This window comes from Polypterus senegalus, chromosome 4 (assembly GCF_016835505.1).
Source record: "Polypterus senegalus isolate Bchr_013 chromosome 4, ASM1683550v1, whole genome shotgun sequence".
NCBI lineage: Eukaryota > Metazoa > Chordata > Cladistia > Polypteriformes > Polypteridae > Polypterus > Polypterus senegalus.
The window spans coordinates 221570042-221587157 of NC_053157.1; the positions used below are offsets into that span (position 1 = coordinate 221570042).

The 17116-nt window shown below is 41.5% G+C and overlaps 1 protein-coding gene across 1 annotated transcript; it reads left to right on the forward strand.

The window, feature by feature from the left end:
• The first annotated feature begins 1095 nt into the window (after nucleotides 1-1095).
• On the forward strand, nucleotides 1096-3694 carry LOC120528855 (C2 calcium-dependent domain-containing protein 4A-like). Its single transcript, XM_039752933.1, has 2 exons — nucleotides 1096-2128; nucleotides 3409-3694. Exon 1 carries the CDS (start codon nucleotides 1096-1098, stop codon nucleotides 1840-1842), a length of 747 nt encoding a protein of 248 aa, XP_039608867.1. The 3' UTR covers nucleotides 1843-2128; nucleotides 3409-3694.
• Nucleotides 3695-17116: the final 13422 nt, after the last annotated feature.

A 17116-nucleotide genomic window follows, 5' to 3' on the forward strand; every position in this document is an offset into this window, starting at 1 on the left:
ATGGGTGTGGCAATGCGCTGTACCAGTGCATGCTCCCCAACCTGACCTGACATGACCTGTTCTTCAGGGTAGTGCCATAGGGAACCATTTTTGGTTCCAAAATACCCCATCCATGTGAAGGTTCCACCAAGAACTTTATTTATTTAGATCTGTAGCAGAATCCCACAGAGTAAATAACTATGAACAGACAGTTCCTGAGTTATAAAGGACTGTGACTGCATACAATCACACGGACTCGGTTTATGCTTTCCTAATCAGTTAGTGTCACCTACCAAACATGAAAGATTTCAAGGTTTCTAAGAAGATTTACTAAGTACAAAGAACCAACTTCATATGCAGAGAACCCTTCCCAAAATGAAATGGTGTTTCATTTGACACAACCCATTGAATAACGTCAAGTGCCGTTAAAGACGCACCTAGGAGTCGCTGCTGTCATGCTCTCCCTTGTCTGTTGTTTCTCAACGCAAGTCGGAGAACGATCTGTCCTTGTCCTCTGCAGACGGACACATGCACGTTTTATGATTTTGTTTTGTTGAACTAAAAGGTTCATGAAGTCCTCGGAGCTTCAAAAGCTGAAGGCAGCGCTTATAAACAAAACCCTAAAGAGCTTCGTTTCCTTCTAATTATTGGGGCCAGTGACGACGTCTGATCAATTTGTGCTCCTCTATGACAAACTCGGCTCTTACGCAAAAGAGCTAAATCACATAATAATAGTAATTACGATAAAAGAAAGGTCTCTCGCGACCTCCTTTAACTTTCTTTCGAGTTTAATGTCATGCATTCAATGTGTGCGCATCTTGTATAACACGTTATAAAAAAGTGTTACAGTTTCAAGGGAAATTGACTTAAATACATCTCGGAAGAAATTGAAATAGCGCAGCTGGAAATCGCAAATGTAGCCCACTTAAATTTAAAAAAAAAGCTTTGCGGGAAAAGTAAACAAACGTGAATTTGAAAGCCACGTTCCAGTAACGGAGGAATGGGCGGTTTGTGTGCACTGCTGCTAGGGCGATGCTACCGTCACAATGCTGACGCCATTCGGGCGGTGCGCTATAAAAGCAGCCAGAGGCCGCGACTAGACAATCAGGCAAAGCCATGCTGTCGGCTGTGCACCACGTCTCCCTCAAAGGCGCCATAGACTCCATGCTGACATGGACAAGTCTGAAAGTCATCAAGCCCAAGCCTGCGGATGAGCCCAAATCACCGGGTGTCAAACCTAAGGACATTTTCGACATCGTAGTTACTCCGGACCGGATTCCCAAATTTTGCATTCCTTCACTGGGAGTCGGGCACGTCATTGTAGAGACTGACTCAGAAAAAGAAAAAGCAGGCTCAGGAGAGTCGGAGGAGCGAGAAAGTCTCTGTAAGAAGCAGTCGTTGCGAACTTTCGACAGTGAGCTGGAACACTCGGATCCAGCCACCAGGGCTGCCCTCTCTCTACCCCACCTGACGAAGATCACCACCCCGTATGGCTTTCTTGCGCTTGGCGAAAGCCCCAACATCAGACGGAAAGAGTCCCTGTTCTTCGAGTCAGACACCACTGACATCACAGCGATGTTGACCAAGAAGAAACGGAGCAATTTTCTGTCCAGGAGTCGCTCGACCCCTCTGGCTGGGAGTAGACCGTCCCCCGACCCCGTTGATCCTCCCGTGAAGACAAGTCGCTCCGTGTCCTGGGACGCCGTCTGTCAAGAGAGCCCATCCCGACTCCATCCCACAGTGGAGAAAATGAAAACGCCCAAATCTGACAAAAAGAAATTTAAAACTCTAATCAAAAAGCACATCCGCAGCATCAAACGAATGCGGTCGGGAGGCGCGTCCACGACGAAGACAGCGAATTAGACTGAAAAGGGCGCGTGACGTGACACAGACTCGCGTTCACGAAAGCCCAAAAAACGAGCAAGTCGAAGCTTCCTCCTGGCGTTCGGGCTGTCCCTGTCTATCCTGAGCACTCTGGTCAGCGAACACAGCGAGGTCCGGTTTCAGTACCAAGGAGAGCGCCGCATCTGCCACGCGCAAACGCCGGCATGTACGCCGCTCTCGTGAACGCGAGTCTTCAGCTGTGAAGGAGGGATGTCATCCCCTGAGTGATCCACTCGTGTTTGCTCGGTCACCCACACCGAATGGGGTATGTTGTGTCTAATTGATTTGTTCCATACAGCATCCATCAAAAAATGTCATGCCGCAGTTCTGGTATATATAGAACGCGGTTTACGGCTCCAAAAATATTCTCATTTTTATCTCTTATTATTTGACCGACGCATTTATCCAGTGCGATTTACAACGTTTGAGATATAACTGGCTACATTTTTTTTCAGTTGGAGCACAGGCGGGTCAAGTAACTTCTCATGGTCACATAGTGGGGTCTGAACCTAAAACTTAAGGGTTTTAAGGGGTGTCTGCCTGGTGACTGTCCCTGTTTGCTGGTGTGCTTGTGTGTAATCATTACACGAAACTGAAAGGAAAAGACATTTAATTAAAAAAAAAAAAGTGCTTTGATCTCAGTATTATTGTTCACCATTCTGATAGTAACAGTAATCCTAATAAAACGATTTTCAGGTGACATTCAGGTGGCGCAAATTTTTATTTCCAGGTCAAAAACCTGAAGGCTTTAGGTTCTACTGAGATGGACAGTTTAATGACTGGGTGGGTGCAGAAGTGGATGGATGGAAGAAAAGAAGGGAAGAGATCTAGAAATGATGCACTTGATAGAGAAAGACGTTCAATTCTGGACCTGCCCTGAGCGCTTCTCTCCGGGCAAGGCTAGTACTACCCAAGTATGCCAAAAATGGCAAATCTAGGATCAGCTAACACACCCCGTAACCTCCAGTCCATGGTATTTAAAGATTGAAAGAGGCTCAGTGCGATTCTGATTAAAAGCTGTTAGCAAAATCTAAAACAAATTAAATACTAATATTACTATTACTATTCTAACCACTACTACCACTAATAATAATAATCATAAACATTATCATCATCATCACCATCCTATGTTTTCATTGCACAAAGTTTGTATGTTCTCCCCATGTTCAAGTGTTTCACAGTTCAAAGACATGCAGGTTAGGTGGATGGCTACACTAATTTGGCTCATCTGTGTGTGTGTGTGTGTGTGGGTGGGTGTGTGTGTGTGTGTGTGTGTGTGTGTGTGTGTGTGTGTTTGTGTGTGTGTGTGTGTTTCCACTCCGTGATGAATTGACGGCCTGTCCAGGAATTGTTCCTGCTTTATGCCTGATGCTTGCTGGGATAGATTCCAGCTTATTGTCTGGATGAGCGGGTTTAAACATGGGTGGATAATCATCAACATCATCATCGTAATAATAGTAATGCATTTTTTCTTAAGTATACAAATAATGGGTATCTATTTACACTGTTTAAGTATTTATTAATATTACCAATATGTCCACACAGGCGGACCTCTTGCTTGAACCTCCTGGAAGGCCTGTTGAACATCGTGCATCAAGTTTCTAACAGCAGATCCTTGTATAATGTGTTCTGATATCACCGGCAAAGTTCATCACTTCAGACTCTATCAGAGATTGTATTATGAATGTATCATCTGGTGAAATAAATAAGAATGCTTTGACACTTTTTTCGTTTTCTGTTTGGACAGTATACCTTTAAATATTCCAAAATAAAAAAGGAAGAATGTGTAAATAGAGTAAAACTTTTGGATTGCCTTAATTTCAGTAGCGAAGCCTGCATGATTATGTCATTTTGTTTTGTCATTGCTTCAATAAAGGAATATATAAATGCTGTCTCTATTTGATTACGGATGTCTTACAGCACTGCAAATACTTCGCATATCACACAATGTTTACAGCTTTAAATATGGGGACAAATAAAGAATCTATCTATCTATCTATCTATCTATCTATCTATCTATCTATCTATCTATCTATCTATCTATCTATCTATCTATCTATCTATCAAGGAGTCGCTCGACACCCCTACCTTAGTACAACATCCATCCATCCATGTTCTTAACCTCTTTTATCCAGGGTAGGGTCGAGGAGTATAGATGAAGCTCATCTCATAATAAACACAGGACCCATGGCAGGAGCAAACCCAAACAAAGACGCCAGTCCAGGGTAAACACACAAGTACGTTAAGGTGAAGTCAGGAACGCCAATTCACGTAACTCGCATGTCTTTTTACTGTTGAAGAAAACTCATTCGTACAGATGGAGGACAATGAAACTGCACGCAGAGAGCACATGGAACGTGAATCGCAGTTTTCTCTTTGCGAGGCAGCAGCGTTCACACTTGCGTCACTCTGCTGCCCGAGAGACCAGCCAACCCAATAAATCAGGACACGTGCGTGCATTCGCACTCACGGGATCAATCGGTGTACCGCAGATAGATAGATAGATAGATAGATAGATAGATAGATAGATAGATAGATAGATAGATAGATAGATAGATAGATCTTTATTCAGATAGTGTTACCTGAATGTCAGTTCGACATTGACTACAAAAACTGATCTCGCTCGCTCTCTCACGCCCTCTTTCTATCTTTCACACATACACACTAACACTCACACACGCTCACAACCCCATACAAAACACATTTATTCACCCATACTGTTTCCTCCTTGGTGCTCGATACGGCCGGGTTGGTCTCATCCACCCAGAATTGGACTAAGAGGGATTGAAAGGAATCAGTGGACTTTACGATCCACAGAGAAGTTCTGTTCCATTGAAATCATTCCATATCTACTTTTTAGATGAATCGTCACTCATAAGTAAGCTTCCTTTAACGAACAGTATGTGTTCGCCAAATCTTGTTATTACAGATGATCACTGTGCTTATTGTTTATAACGACTACTGCGATGAGTCGGATAATAGAATGCTTTGTAAAGATCTCTTTCCACTTTGACTTTAATGAGTTTTTTTTAACTGTTGATCAGTGTCAAAACTGAACATATGAAGATATCCGGATCAAAATTTTGCAAACCTGCCACGTTCGCTCATTGTTTTCCCGTAATTTTCGGTGCAGATTGGTATCCGTTTTGTTCATTTTCGATACTATTTGAAGGAAACAGAGCACATCGAGCAGAGCAGAATCGACTGTCCAGATCGGTCTCTGTCACTCAGATTTAAACTTATTAATTCTGGGACGACTTAGAGTTTAGAGTCGCCAGACAGCCTAACCTGCGTGCAAAACTGGAAACTGGAGAAACCAAAAGAAAAAAAAAATAAAATGCTGGGGGAAATCGGTGTCTAGTAAAGCACTAAACAAGGAACTGTAACCTCATGTCTTGAAACAACAATACAGCTAATCTAGTTTAATAACTAATCTTGGTATAAAGAAAGAAAGAACATTTGTGAACATATGCTTTTGCCTTTCGTGGTGTAACAGACTGCAGAAAAGAAGACTTTGAACAAGCTGTATAATACATCTGTTCTCCGGCCTTGCATTTCCCTTGTGTTTTCCACGACGAAGCCCCACACGCGAAGCTCCGCCCCTAATTTGTGTATCCCTATGTTGGCCGGGCGGCCACGCCCCTCATTTTTGTATTTACATCCTGGCCTGGCTGCGCGGCCCGTGTCTTATTTAAAAAAGCTTGTCCTTCCTGCATCCAAGTTCTGAATTTAAATATTCGGGTTATTTGGAGAAATCAAGGACAATGCTACTCTGAAGACCTGAAACGGGATTTGGATTGAGAAATGAGCTGAGAGACCTCATCAAATGCGGTTTGGAAAACGTTTGAGTAAAATCCACCAAGTAATAGCGGGACCAGCAACTGTTCTCTGAGCAGACTTTCACGAGTTTGAACTGGGATGTCTGTAAAAGAGTGCCTATAAAACGTCTTCATCTCCATGGAAGATTTTACATTTAATTGTTAGACGACATTGAGCCAGATTTGACTAGTTTTGACACTGATCAACAGTTAAAAAAACTCATTAAAGTCAAAGTCGAAAGACTTCTTTATAAAGCATTCTAAATTGTGTTTGCAGAGGTGATTAGAATTAGAATTAGAATTAGAATTAGAACAATCTAGACGAGAACAGGCCATTCAGCCCAACAAAGCTCGCCAGTCCTATCCACTTGCTTCCTCCAAGAAAACATCAAGTCGAGTTTTGAAAGTCCCTAACGTCTTACTGTCTACCACACTACTTGGTAACTTATTCCAAGTGTCTATCGTTCTTTGTGTAAAGAAAAACTTCCTAATGTTTGTGCGAAATTTACCCTTAACAAGTTTCCAACTGTGTCCCCGTGTTCTTGATGAACTCATTTTAAAATACAAGTCTCGATCCACTGTTCTAATTCCCTTCATAATTTTAAACACTTCAATCATGTCACCTCTTAATCTTCTTTTGCTTAAACTGTAAAGGCTCAGCTCTTTTAATCTTTCCTCATAATTCAACCCCTGTAGACCTGGAATCAGCCTAGTCGCTCTTCTCTGGACCTTTTCTAGTGCTGCTATGTCCTTTTTGTAGCCTGGAGACCAAAACTGCACACAGTACTCAAGATGAGGCCTCACCAGTGCATTATAAAGGTTGAGCATAACCTCCTTGGACTTGTACTCACACATCGGCTATATAACCTAACATTCTGTTAGCCTTCTTAATGGCTTCTGAACACTGTTGGAAGTTGATAGCTCCACTATGACTCCTAAATCCTTCTCATAAGGTGTACTCTGATTTTCGACCGCCCATTGTGTATTCAAACCTAATATTTTTACTTCCTATGTGTAATACTTTACATTTACTGACATTAAATTTCATCTGCCACAAATCTGCCCAAGCCTGTATGCTATCCAAGTCCTTCTGTAATGATATAACGGATTCCAAATTATCTGCTAATCCACCTATCTTGGTATCATCTGCAAACTTAACCAGCTTGTTACTTATATTCCTATCTAAATCATTTATATATATTAAAAATAGCAGCGCCCTAGCACTGACCCCTGTGGAACACCACTCTTAACATCGCCAGTTCTGATGAGGTTCCTCGCACCATCACCCTCTGCTTCCTGTGTCTGAGCCAATTCTGCACCCATCTAAAAACATCACCCTGAACTCCCACTTCTTTTAACTTGATGCCCAACCTCTCATGTGGCACCTTATCAAATGCTTTCTGAAAGTCCAGATAAATAATATCATAAGCTCCACTTTGATCGTATCCTTTTGTTGCCTCCTCATAGAATTCCAACATGTTAGTAAAACACGACCTCCCTCTTCTGAACCCATGCTGACTGTTCAGAATAACTCCTGTCCTTGTCATGTGTTGCTCAATCTTATCCTTAATAATTCCTTCCATTAATTTTCCTGTGATGCTTGTTAAGCTTACTGGCCTATAGTTGCTTGGATCTGCCCTGTCACCCTTTTTATATAATGGGATGATATTTGCCATTTTCCAGTCCTTTGGAATCTCTCCAGTGCACAGTGACTTCCTAAAAATATGTGTCAAGGGTTTATATATGTACTCACTAGCCTCCTTAAGAACACGAGGATAAATATTATCTGGGCCTGGTGATTTGTTTGATTTCATCTTATTTAATCTGAGCAGCACTTCTCCCTCTACAATTTCCAAATCCCTCAGTACCTCCTTAGTAGTTGTGTTTACCTCTGGCAGGTTATCCACTTGCTCACTTGTAAACACCTCAGAAAAATGTAAGTTTAGGGCATCTGCTATTTCATTGTCTGTATCTTTTAATTCCCTTTACTATTCCTGATGAACTTGACCTCCTCCTTAACTGTTCTTTTACTACTAAAATACTGAAAGAATCTCTTGGGGTCTTCTTTCGCCTTATCTGCTATATTCCTCTCCAACTGTCTTTTAGCCTCTCTGATATCCTTCTTAATGGTTGCCCTCATTTTCTCATACGCTACGGTTCTCTTTGCAGTCATTAGTCTTATATGCCTTATACAGCAGTTTTTCCTTTGCAACTTCTTTTTAAATCTTTATTAATCCATCGTGGAGTTTTTTTTAGTTTCCTATTACTTCCAAATTTAGGTATGTATCTGTCCTGCATTACATGTAAAACATTTTTAAACCTGTTCCACTGCTCCTCGACTGTCTCCACATTTAAAAGCTTATCCCAGTCTATCCTACTTAGACTTTGTCACATCTGCTCAAAATTAGCCCTACTAAAGTTCAACTTAACAATTTTAGTCTTTGCATCTGTACTCTTACAAAATACTGAGAATTGTATTACATTATGGTCACTTGACCCTAGTGGTTCAATCACCTCTACACCCTCAATTCTATCCTGATTATTACAGAATACTAAATCCAGACAGGCTTCACCCCGTGTTGGTGCTTTAACATGCTGTGTTAAAAAACAGTCGCCGATTACTTCTAAAACTCCTGCTCTTGTGCTCCTCCATCTGTAAGGTTATCCCAGTTAATATTTGGATAATTAAAGTCCCCCATGACTATAATATCCCCCTGTAAACTTGCCTTTTTGATATTACTAAAAAGATGCGTGTTGAAATTACTGTCTGAATTGGGTGGTCTATAACACACTCCTAAAATGAGACCCTTTTCCCTAATATTTTCCAGGCGAAGCCACATGTCCTCACTAAGATGGGGCTCATCATCCAACTGAAGATGACTTACATTTAATTCCTGTTTGGCATAAACAGCAACCCCACCTCCTTTTCTGTTCTGTCTATCCTTCCTAAAAAATGTGTATCCCTCTATGTTACATTCATCCCCATCTTTGTTATTTAGCCAGGTTTCCGTTATTGCTATAATATCATAATTATGCTCTGCTACATACAACTCCAACTCACTTACCTTATTTTTGATACTTCTAGCATTAAGGCAAGCTATTTTTAATGTGTTAATCCTTCTATCTTTACGTGTTTGCTTAAAATTTACATTACTATGCATGTAATGCATAGTAAAGGTGATCACTTCATTCACTACTGCGTCACAGCTCTGGAGCCTTAGATTCAAGGCTTACCCAGTCACTGTCAGTGTGGAGTTTGCGCTTTCTCTGCGTGTCCCCATTGACTCTTCTTCAGGTGTTCTGGTTTTCCATCTACATGTGGGTTGGAGTGTTCAGTGTCAGACTGAGTTGTTCCTGAACCTCCACTCAATACTGCCAGAGTAGACTAAAGCTCAGGTCACCTGAAATAGGTCTAAAGATGAACAAACAGAAGATATGCATGGGATCGTCGTCTACTGCCCAATTCTCTGAATTAATTCAATTGAAAGCTCTCTGTTTTATTGTCATCTGTTCTGATCACCCTAAGTGACATCAGTCCACAATTATAGGCCAAAATCCTTAGGAATCTTTCAAAAATAGTAAGGTATCCTGGCTAAAGTTTCTATCACAACTTCATCCATTCTGGCCCCTTAATCATCCCCCATCCCTTATTGGCTATCGCACTGTCTCACCCCTTCACCAGCTAATAACTAATGAGTGTCTAGTGTCCTGATGCAACAATGGCGTCAATGGCTGTCAATAAAAATCGGTTTGAGCAGCTAGAAGAGCACTCTGTGTGATTAGTAATATTGTTATCAGTATCACCAGTGTGACAACAGAAGTGAGAGGACTTTGGACCCCAGAGGTAAGTCACAAACGAGAAGAAACTCCATAGCAAAGATGCTTCAGCTATGAACTGAACCTCAGTTCAGGCACAGTGAGAAGATTACGATAGCATGCTGTGCTTTTGTATACAGACGTAGACATTGTTGTCTCTAAAATAACCCGAAGCTGACAACAGTTCAATTACAACAGTAATTGGCCCCCATCATTATTTATTTCGTATCTAACAGAAATCAGGCTTTGCTATAGAGTTTTGATTTAACAGAATTTTTCAAATAATAACACACATTATTAACTTAATATTTTGTTGACCAACCTTTAGAGGTAATCATTGCAGTCAAGGTGATTCCTGAAGAATTAATTCAATGAGACTTCTGCAGGTCATTTGGCCCACTCGTCCAGCTGGGTCAGGTTTGTAGAGGGTCTTCCCCAGACTGCGTATTTCAGTTCTTTCCATAGATCTTTGATAGGATTCAGATCAGAGCTCACAGAAGGCCACTTCACAATAGTCCAATGTCATTGCCTGACTAGTCCTTCTTGGGTGGTTTTAGCGGTGTGTTTTGGGTCCTTATCCAGTTGGAGTGGAGTATCCATGACCTGTGACTGAGACAGACCTTTTTGACACTGGGCAGAACCTTTCACTCCAGAATGTCTTGATAGTCTTGAGATTTCATTGTTCCCTGCACAGACTCAAGGACCCCCATGCCAGATACAATAAAGCAGCCCCATGACATATCTGAACCTCCTCCTCCATGTTTCACATTAAGTATGGTGTTCTTCTCTTTGAAAGCTGATATGTCCAAACAACATTCTCTCAGAAGCATTGTGGCTTCTCAATATGTACTTCAGCAAATTCCAGTCTGGCTTTTTTTAATGTTTTTCTTGGTCTTCTGCCATTGAGCCCACTGTTAATCAAAAAGTGATGAATGATGAGATTAGATACTGATGGACCTTGACCTTGGAGCAGTTCAGCTTGTATCTCTTTGGAAGTTGTCCTTGGCTCTTTATCTTCCATTCTCACTCTCCTTCTGCCCATTCTGGGGTCGATTTTCCTCTTGAGGCCAAATCCACGGAGGTTAGCTACAGTCCCATGGACATTAAGCTTCTTCATAATATTTGAATTGTTGTCACAGGAACATCAAGCTGCATGGAGATGGTCTTCTAGCCTCACCCTTTTCACATGCTTGTCTATCATTTTCTTCCTGATCTCCTCAGGCAATTTCTCCCCTTTGCTTTCTCTGGTCTATGTTCAATGTGGAACACATGATGACACCAAACAGCAGAGCGATGATGTGTCTCCATTTAAATAGGCTGAATGACTGATGTGTGATATGAATTCAAGAAAATAGTTAGTTTGTATAATCACTCTAATCCAGTTCTTTATGACCTTATCTAGGGGTACCATCAAATGTGTCCAGGCCATTTTGCAGAATAAGCCACACTTGATCTCTTTTCACACTTGCTTTGCTTTACTCAATGACATATCAAAGGTATGCAGATAGACAGGAGACAACTGCTTTTCATTTTGTCACTTTTCAAGTGACATATGACACTTTTAATATGAGCTGTAAGAGTACCAACACATCTGACCACATCTGTTATATACGTGTGTTTGTGTATTGCCCTTGTGTTAAGTGGAAGGCGACTCTACCATGATGTTACCGCCATTCTAACACGATTCATTCTGGTGGATGGTTTTGATCTGGTAGAGAGTCATTTTGATTTGATTTGATATATTTTGTTTTCACGTAAATATAAATTGTCTTTTCACCTTTGAGTTACCAGCCATTGTACAGCTCCCCTAGGAGGAGAGTGTGAGGATTAATATTGAAAGTAACATTTTGGTATAATAAGTTTAATAAATTGTGTTTTTGGATTTTGCACCAGTTGTGTTTGCTTGGGTTGACTTTTGTGCTTCCTTTTTGTTTGTAGTAATAGTCTAGTATAGTAATATGATATTCTGTTTTGCTTTTGTCCTTTAAGCCAGAGGTTTTCGGTCATCCTCTCCCCTAAAAGACAATATTTGAATATTTTGAACTTTAAAAGCATTTTGGGCATATACTGACCTGAAAGCCTGCCGTTTAAGTTTAGGATCAGGCTCCTTGGGGTGAGGCCTGTTTTCTAAGGCTCAGACCAAGTGAGTCCTGGTCTGACTTGGGTTATTTTGAAGCAAAATGCAGGTGTATAAATGAATGGAACCTCTGGTAGACGTTCAGAGTTGTTTCCTAACTTGTACCCAGTGTTGCTGGATTTTGGCTTCAGAGAGATTAGAGGGTGGGCCATTGATAATCAGCAGCTACTGTATGTTACTTTTTGTGACAATATGCTTATCTCAGCTAAAAGTGTAAAGGTCTGTTTTAACAAGAAGCCCTGAGTCAGCAAATCAATATTATTATTAGGTAAAAAGAGAAAGGCTTTCAGATGAGGCAATACGCTTGAAGCACGTGCAGCACTGATGGAATTCAAACTTGCTATTAAAATACTAAAGTTGAATATGAGGATAAAACTGAATAGAAATTGTCCAAAAAAAATTGGAGCTCAATGTGGTCCAGTATTAAATCTTTCGCTTGCCATCATTGGTCAAAAAGCAATCACCATGTAAGGTTTTGTGGTTTTAACTCCAGCTCTGATTTGAAATGTGAGCAGCTAGGTTTTACTGGCCTACTGAGCCAACAGAAAACAGAGATCATGAAACCGAATGTGTAATTCCCTGAACCAATCAAATTGTATGGTGCTGACCTGCCCAGGACAGAGAAGTTCAACTACCTAGGCAGTGTCATCCACCAAGATGGAGAGACGGGCGAGGACATAGAGAGCAGACAGGAAAAAAACAAGGAAAGCCTGCAGGACCATGGAAAACATGTGGAAGTCATCCAAGTGTAGCATGCACACCAAATTCAAACTGTATGAGAACTGTGTCCTGTCTACACTGCACTATGGGTCAGAATGCTGGCGCATGACAACAGATGACCTAACCAAGCTGTCAACATTCCACACCATAAGCCCGAGGAAGATATTGGGCTTTTTCTGGCCCAGAAATATCTCCAACCACGATCTCCTCATCCTCCATTGTCAACAAGAGGACATGGATACTATCATAATGTTGCGGCGCCGGAAGTGGCTGGGCCATGTGATGAGGAGAGATGCTAATAACATCGTTAAAACGGCACTCGTAGGAAATGTGGGAGACCAAGAACAACCTGGGGATGAACAGCGGAGAACGAGATGATAGGTATGAACTATAAATAGGTAGACTGGAGACAATGACAGCTATGGATGAACTTTGTTGCTGCCCTACACATCAAAGTTGTTGGTTTCAGTTAAAGTAGAGATTGTAGTGCTCATGGGCATGAGGACTTGTGTTGTTGTGGTTGTGTCTGTGGTTTGGGATGATGCAGCACCCTCTACTGGTCACAAGCAATGTTCTGTTAAAAATGATGTAGACAACATCAAAAAAAATTAAAATAAATACATGTCCTGATCCAGCCTTACAGGGAAAATGTGATGGTTGATGGCAGGATTGGGACTCCAGGACCATATAAAATGTCACACTGTTCCAGTGTGGTGCTGAGGTGTCACCCACTCCACTCAGGTCCCAATCCAGGTGGTTTGTCATGGTTGTGGTAACGCAGTATCAGCGCAAGCTCCCAATTCCTCTCTCTTTCTCTGTCACTCTGATTCAGTCCATCTTAGTGGTAGGCTCTTGACTTCTTGTACAAAGCAGCTCAGCTCTACTTTTGCTTTAGGTTGTAATGAGCTGCCTTGTGGGACATCCTGAGACTTTATGGGATCCCCCCCCAAAGTTGCTGGAAATCATGGCTGGCCTGTATAATGGTAGTGTGAGTGCTGTGCAGAGTGGAGGCAGAACTTCTGCGCTTTTTTCCCGGTTGATTCTGGGGTCCATCAGGGCTGTGTTTGTGCTCCTACTGTTTCGTGCTTGCATGAACTGGGTGTTGCGCAGGGTCGTGGGGACCAGCGGCTGTGGGGCATCTGTTGGTGAAGAGAGATTCACTGATCTTGACTTTGCTGGTGATGCTGTGATCTTCACTGAGTCAATGGAGGCTCTAATCGGGGCTCTCGAGAGACTGAGTGAGGAGTCTGAGTGTCTGGGCTTGTGAGTGTCCTGATAAATACCAAAATCCAGTCCTTTAATGATCTCTTAGGCACAGCCATCAGCAGTGTGTCTGTCTGCGGAGAGAGTGTCAACCTTGTCGAGAGGTTTACTTACCTCGGCAGTGACATTCATGTCTCTGGTGACTTTTCCTATGAAGTCAGTAGACGGACTGGGAGAGCATGGGGGGTTCATGAGGTCGCTGGAAAGGGGTGTGTGGTGTACCTGATATCTGTGCAGAAGGTCAAAGACTTGTATGGAATCTTGTTTGATTTTAATAAATTCAATAAAATGTTAAAAAAAGGATGAAGGTCCAAGTCTTTAGAGTCCAGGTGCTTCCTTTTCTTGCTATATGGTGGTGAGACATGGATGCTAACCAGTGACCCGAGATGAAGACTCGACTCCTTTGGTACTGTGTCTCTTCGGAGAATCCTTGGGTACCGTTGGTTTGACTTTGTGTTGCTCCTGGTGTCCCGAATGAGGCACATTACCTGCATTATGAGGGAGCGTCAGTTACGGCACTACAGTCATGTGGCGCAGTTCCCCGAGGGTGATCCAGCTCATAGGATCCTCATCGTTGGGGACCCAAGTGGCTGGACCAGGCCAAGGAGACATCCACATACCACCTGGCTGTGGCAGAGAGATGGTAATTTCCTGCCTAGGGGACTGCCAACCAGGATCCGAAGCTGTTTCGTTTTGTGGTGGTAACATGCTGTAGCAGTGCATGCTCCCCAACCTGTCCTGACCTGACCTGTCATGAGAACAGCAGAAGGCCCCAAAGCTGTGGAAGAAGGCTACAGAAAGTCCAGTAACTAAAAACAACAACACTAAAAGCATAAATGACTTGAGACCAGTAGCTCTGACGTCACTGCCTATGAAAAACTTGTAAAGAGGAACTAAAAGAGTAAACTTTTGGTTTATTAGATCCATTGGAGTTTGGCTACCAGTCTGATTGAGGGACAGAGAACACCATTGTCGTTTTGCTTCACCTGTTATAGATCCACTTGGAGGCTCCTCTTTGTAGGTTTCTCTTCAGCTTTTAAGACTTCCAGCCTCATCTTCTCACAGAGAAACGTATTAATCATTTTAATTTGGACTTCAGTTTGTTAGGGTGGCTGGCTGACTTAAAAAACAAAGCAGAGCTTAAGCTGTGAAATGAAAATAGTGGTCTATGTGAAGTGCTCTCCTCATCCACGGGATCCCCTCAGGGCTGTATGCTTTAACCTCTTTTGTAAATCCTCTACACTAATGGGTATCGCAGTAAATTTGAAACTCTTTCACTCACTCACTCACTCACTCACTCACTCACTCACTCACTCACTGACTCACTCACTCACTCACTCACTCATCACTAATTCTCCAACTTCCCGTGTAGGTAGAAGGCTGAAATTTGGCAGGCTTATTCCTTACAGCTTACTTACAAAAGTTGGGCAGGTTTCATTTCGAAATTCTACGCGTAATGGTCATAACTGGAACCTATTTTTCTCCATATACTGTAATGGACGTTAGCTCAGTGGCCGTGGGGGGTGGAGCTGTGTGTCATTTTCAAAATCTTCAGATAACTCAATGATTGTAAGCCTACTGAATGACAACGAAACCAGGTATGGTCCAGTGAAAAGATTATTTTGTTAACTGATGAGTCTTTCCTGAACCTAAATATTACAAAAACTAATAAATCAACTTTAGCAGGAAACACCATTCACCCACAAGTAACAATCATCAAAGTCTAGGCAGTGGAGATCATTGATGGCTAAAAATATCTAGGAACAATCATGGACTTTTAATGACAATATAAAAGCCACCTGCAAAAACAGGCAGCAGCGCCTCTACTGTTTAAGGAAGTCGAGTCTTTCTAGTGCCAGTCCCACCATTTTGTTATTCTTTTGTAAATCTTTACTTATGTTCTACTGGCATGGCTCAGAAATTTTAATGTCAGCAACAAAACCAGATAAATCAAGTTGTAAAACAGCAAAGTCTCAATAGTCAAATCTCACTGACCTGTTTAATAATATTAAGAGTGCACTCTGTCTGCCAGCTACCTTCACAGCTCCAGGTATTGTTATCAGGTCACAGGTCCAAGGCTCCAGTGATAATAATCAATCAGTTTGAACACTCTTACATTACAACTGTCAATAAATAATTTTGCCAAAAATTCAGTTATTACAGTCATCTACAGGCTTAAATCATGGGGAAAAAAATTGATATTTGTATCGTTTGTCAGTCAAATTGAAATACTGGTTTGAAATTTATGTGCGATATGCCAATGTTTCATCATAGTTATTGTGTTCACTGCTATACTACATTTATTTTTAGTAAGTTTATACTTGATAGTGGTGTGTTTTAATGTAATGTAATGGTCACCCTATAAAACCTGCTGACAAACTACATTTTCTTCATAAATGAAGTTGAATTACAGTAAGTATTAATGTAATGCATATTTAGTTAAAGGTGAGCATTTTAATGCCAGTCAAAGGTAAATGGCAATAACAGAAGAGCACAGCACCACCAGCCACTTGCATTTCACTTTTAGTGTTTGAATAGCAGCGCTATGCTGAATGACAAAGGGCTTAGCGGTGTTACTCGTGATACTCCCAACATCGCATTCTTTGGTACTTGAGCTTTGTTTGCAGCTTTGCCTCCCACTTGTAGTTGCTTGGAAACTGCAATTACCTTGCAGGCTTCTGAAGCTTTTTGAGGTCAGTTAATGAGGTTACTTGGCCTTTTTAGCTCTGACTGTGGGAATAGGAAGAGATTTAACTCCTTTAATCAATTATTCGGCAATGCCAGCAATTAATTCAATAATTTGGTTAGGTACTTTATTTTCATTACCTTTCTCTTTTTTTGGTAGAAGGCTGTTAGTATTGTATGAAGGTAACCGAAGCACACTCATTTTAAGAAATTAGAGGACTTTGCCCCCTGTTCGTTTCGCTCGCCCACACCCCCGCCTGCACTAAGCGCCAGCAACTTCGCATCTCTGTCGCTCGCGTATGTGGGTTTCACAATCACCAAACAACAAAACTTTTAATAGGCTTCTTTATTGGGAAGAAACACTACTTTTCTCTGATGGCAACATGAATTAGACGATCTACAAGTCTCCGACTCAAAGTCAAACAATATCTACATACTTCTGTCATGTCACCTATGTCCATATATTCAATCTCTTTTCGCTTTTACTTTTTCGTCCATATCGCATTGAATTTTGATTCCATGTTTGGAATTACATCGTAACAACGTATAATTGCCCATGAGTGAATATAAATTCTTTCTCTCTACAAGAAATGTGTCTGACAATAACATTCACACAAATGAGAAATGATTGAACCGTTTACGTGGTTATGTGGGCAAGACTTTTCCACTTTGTCTCATGGATTTTCACTGCAACCAGACAACAAATCTTGTAATTCTCGCGGATACGCATCTTCATTGGGAAGAAACACTACTTTTTTTTTCCCTGATGGCAACATGAATTAGACGATCTACAAGTCTTCGACTTAAAGTTTCA

Bases quoted from the DNA above. Each gene is read 5' to 3' on its own strand.
- LOC120528855 (XM_039752933.1), top strand. From the start codon at position 1,096: ATGCTGTCGGCTGTGCACCACGTCTCCCTCAAAGGCGCCATAGACTCC.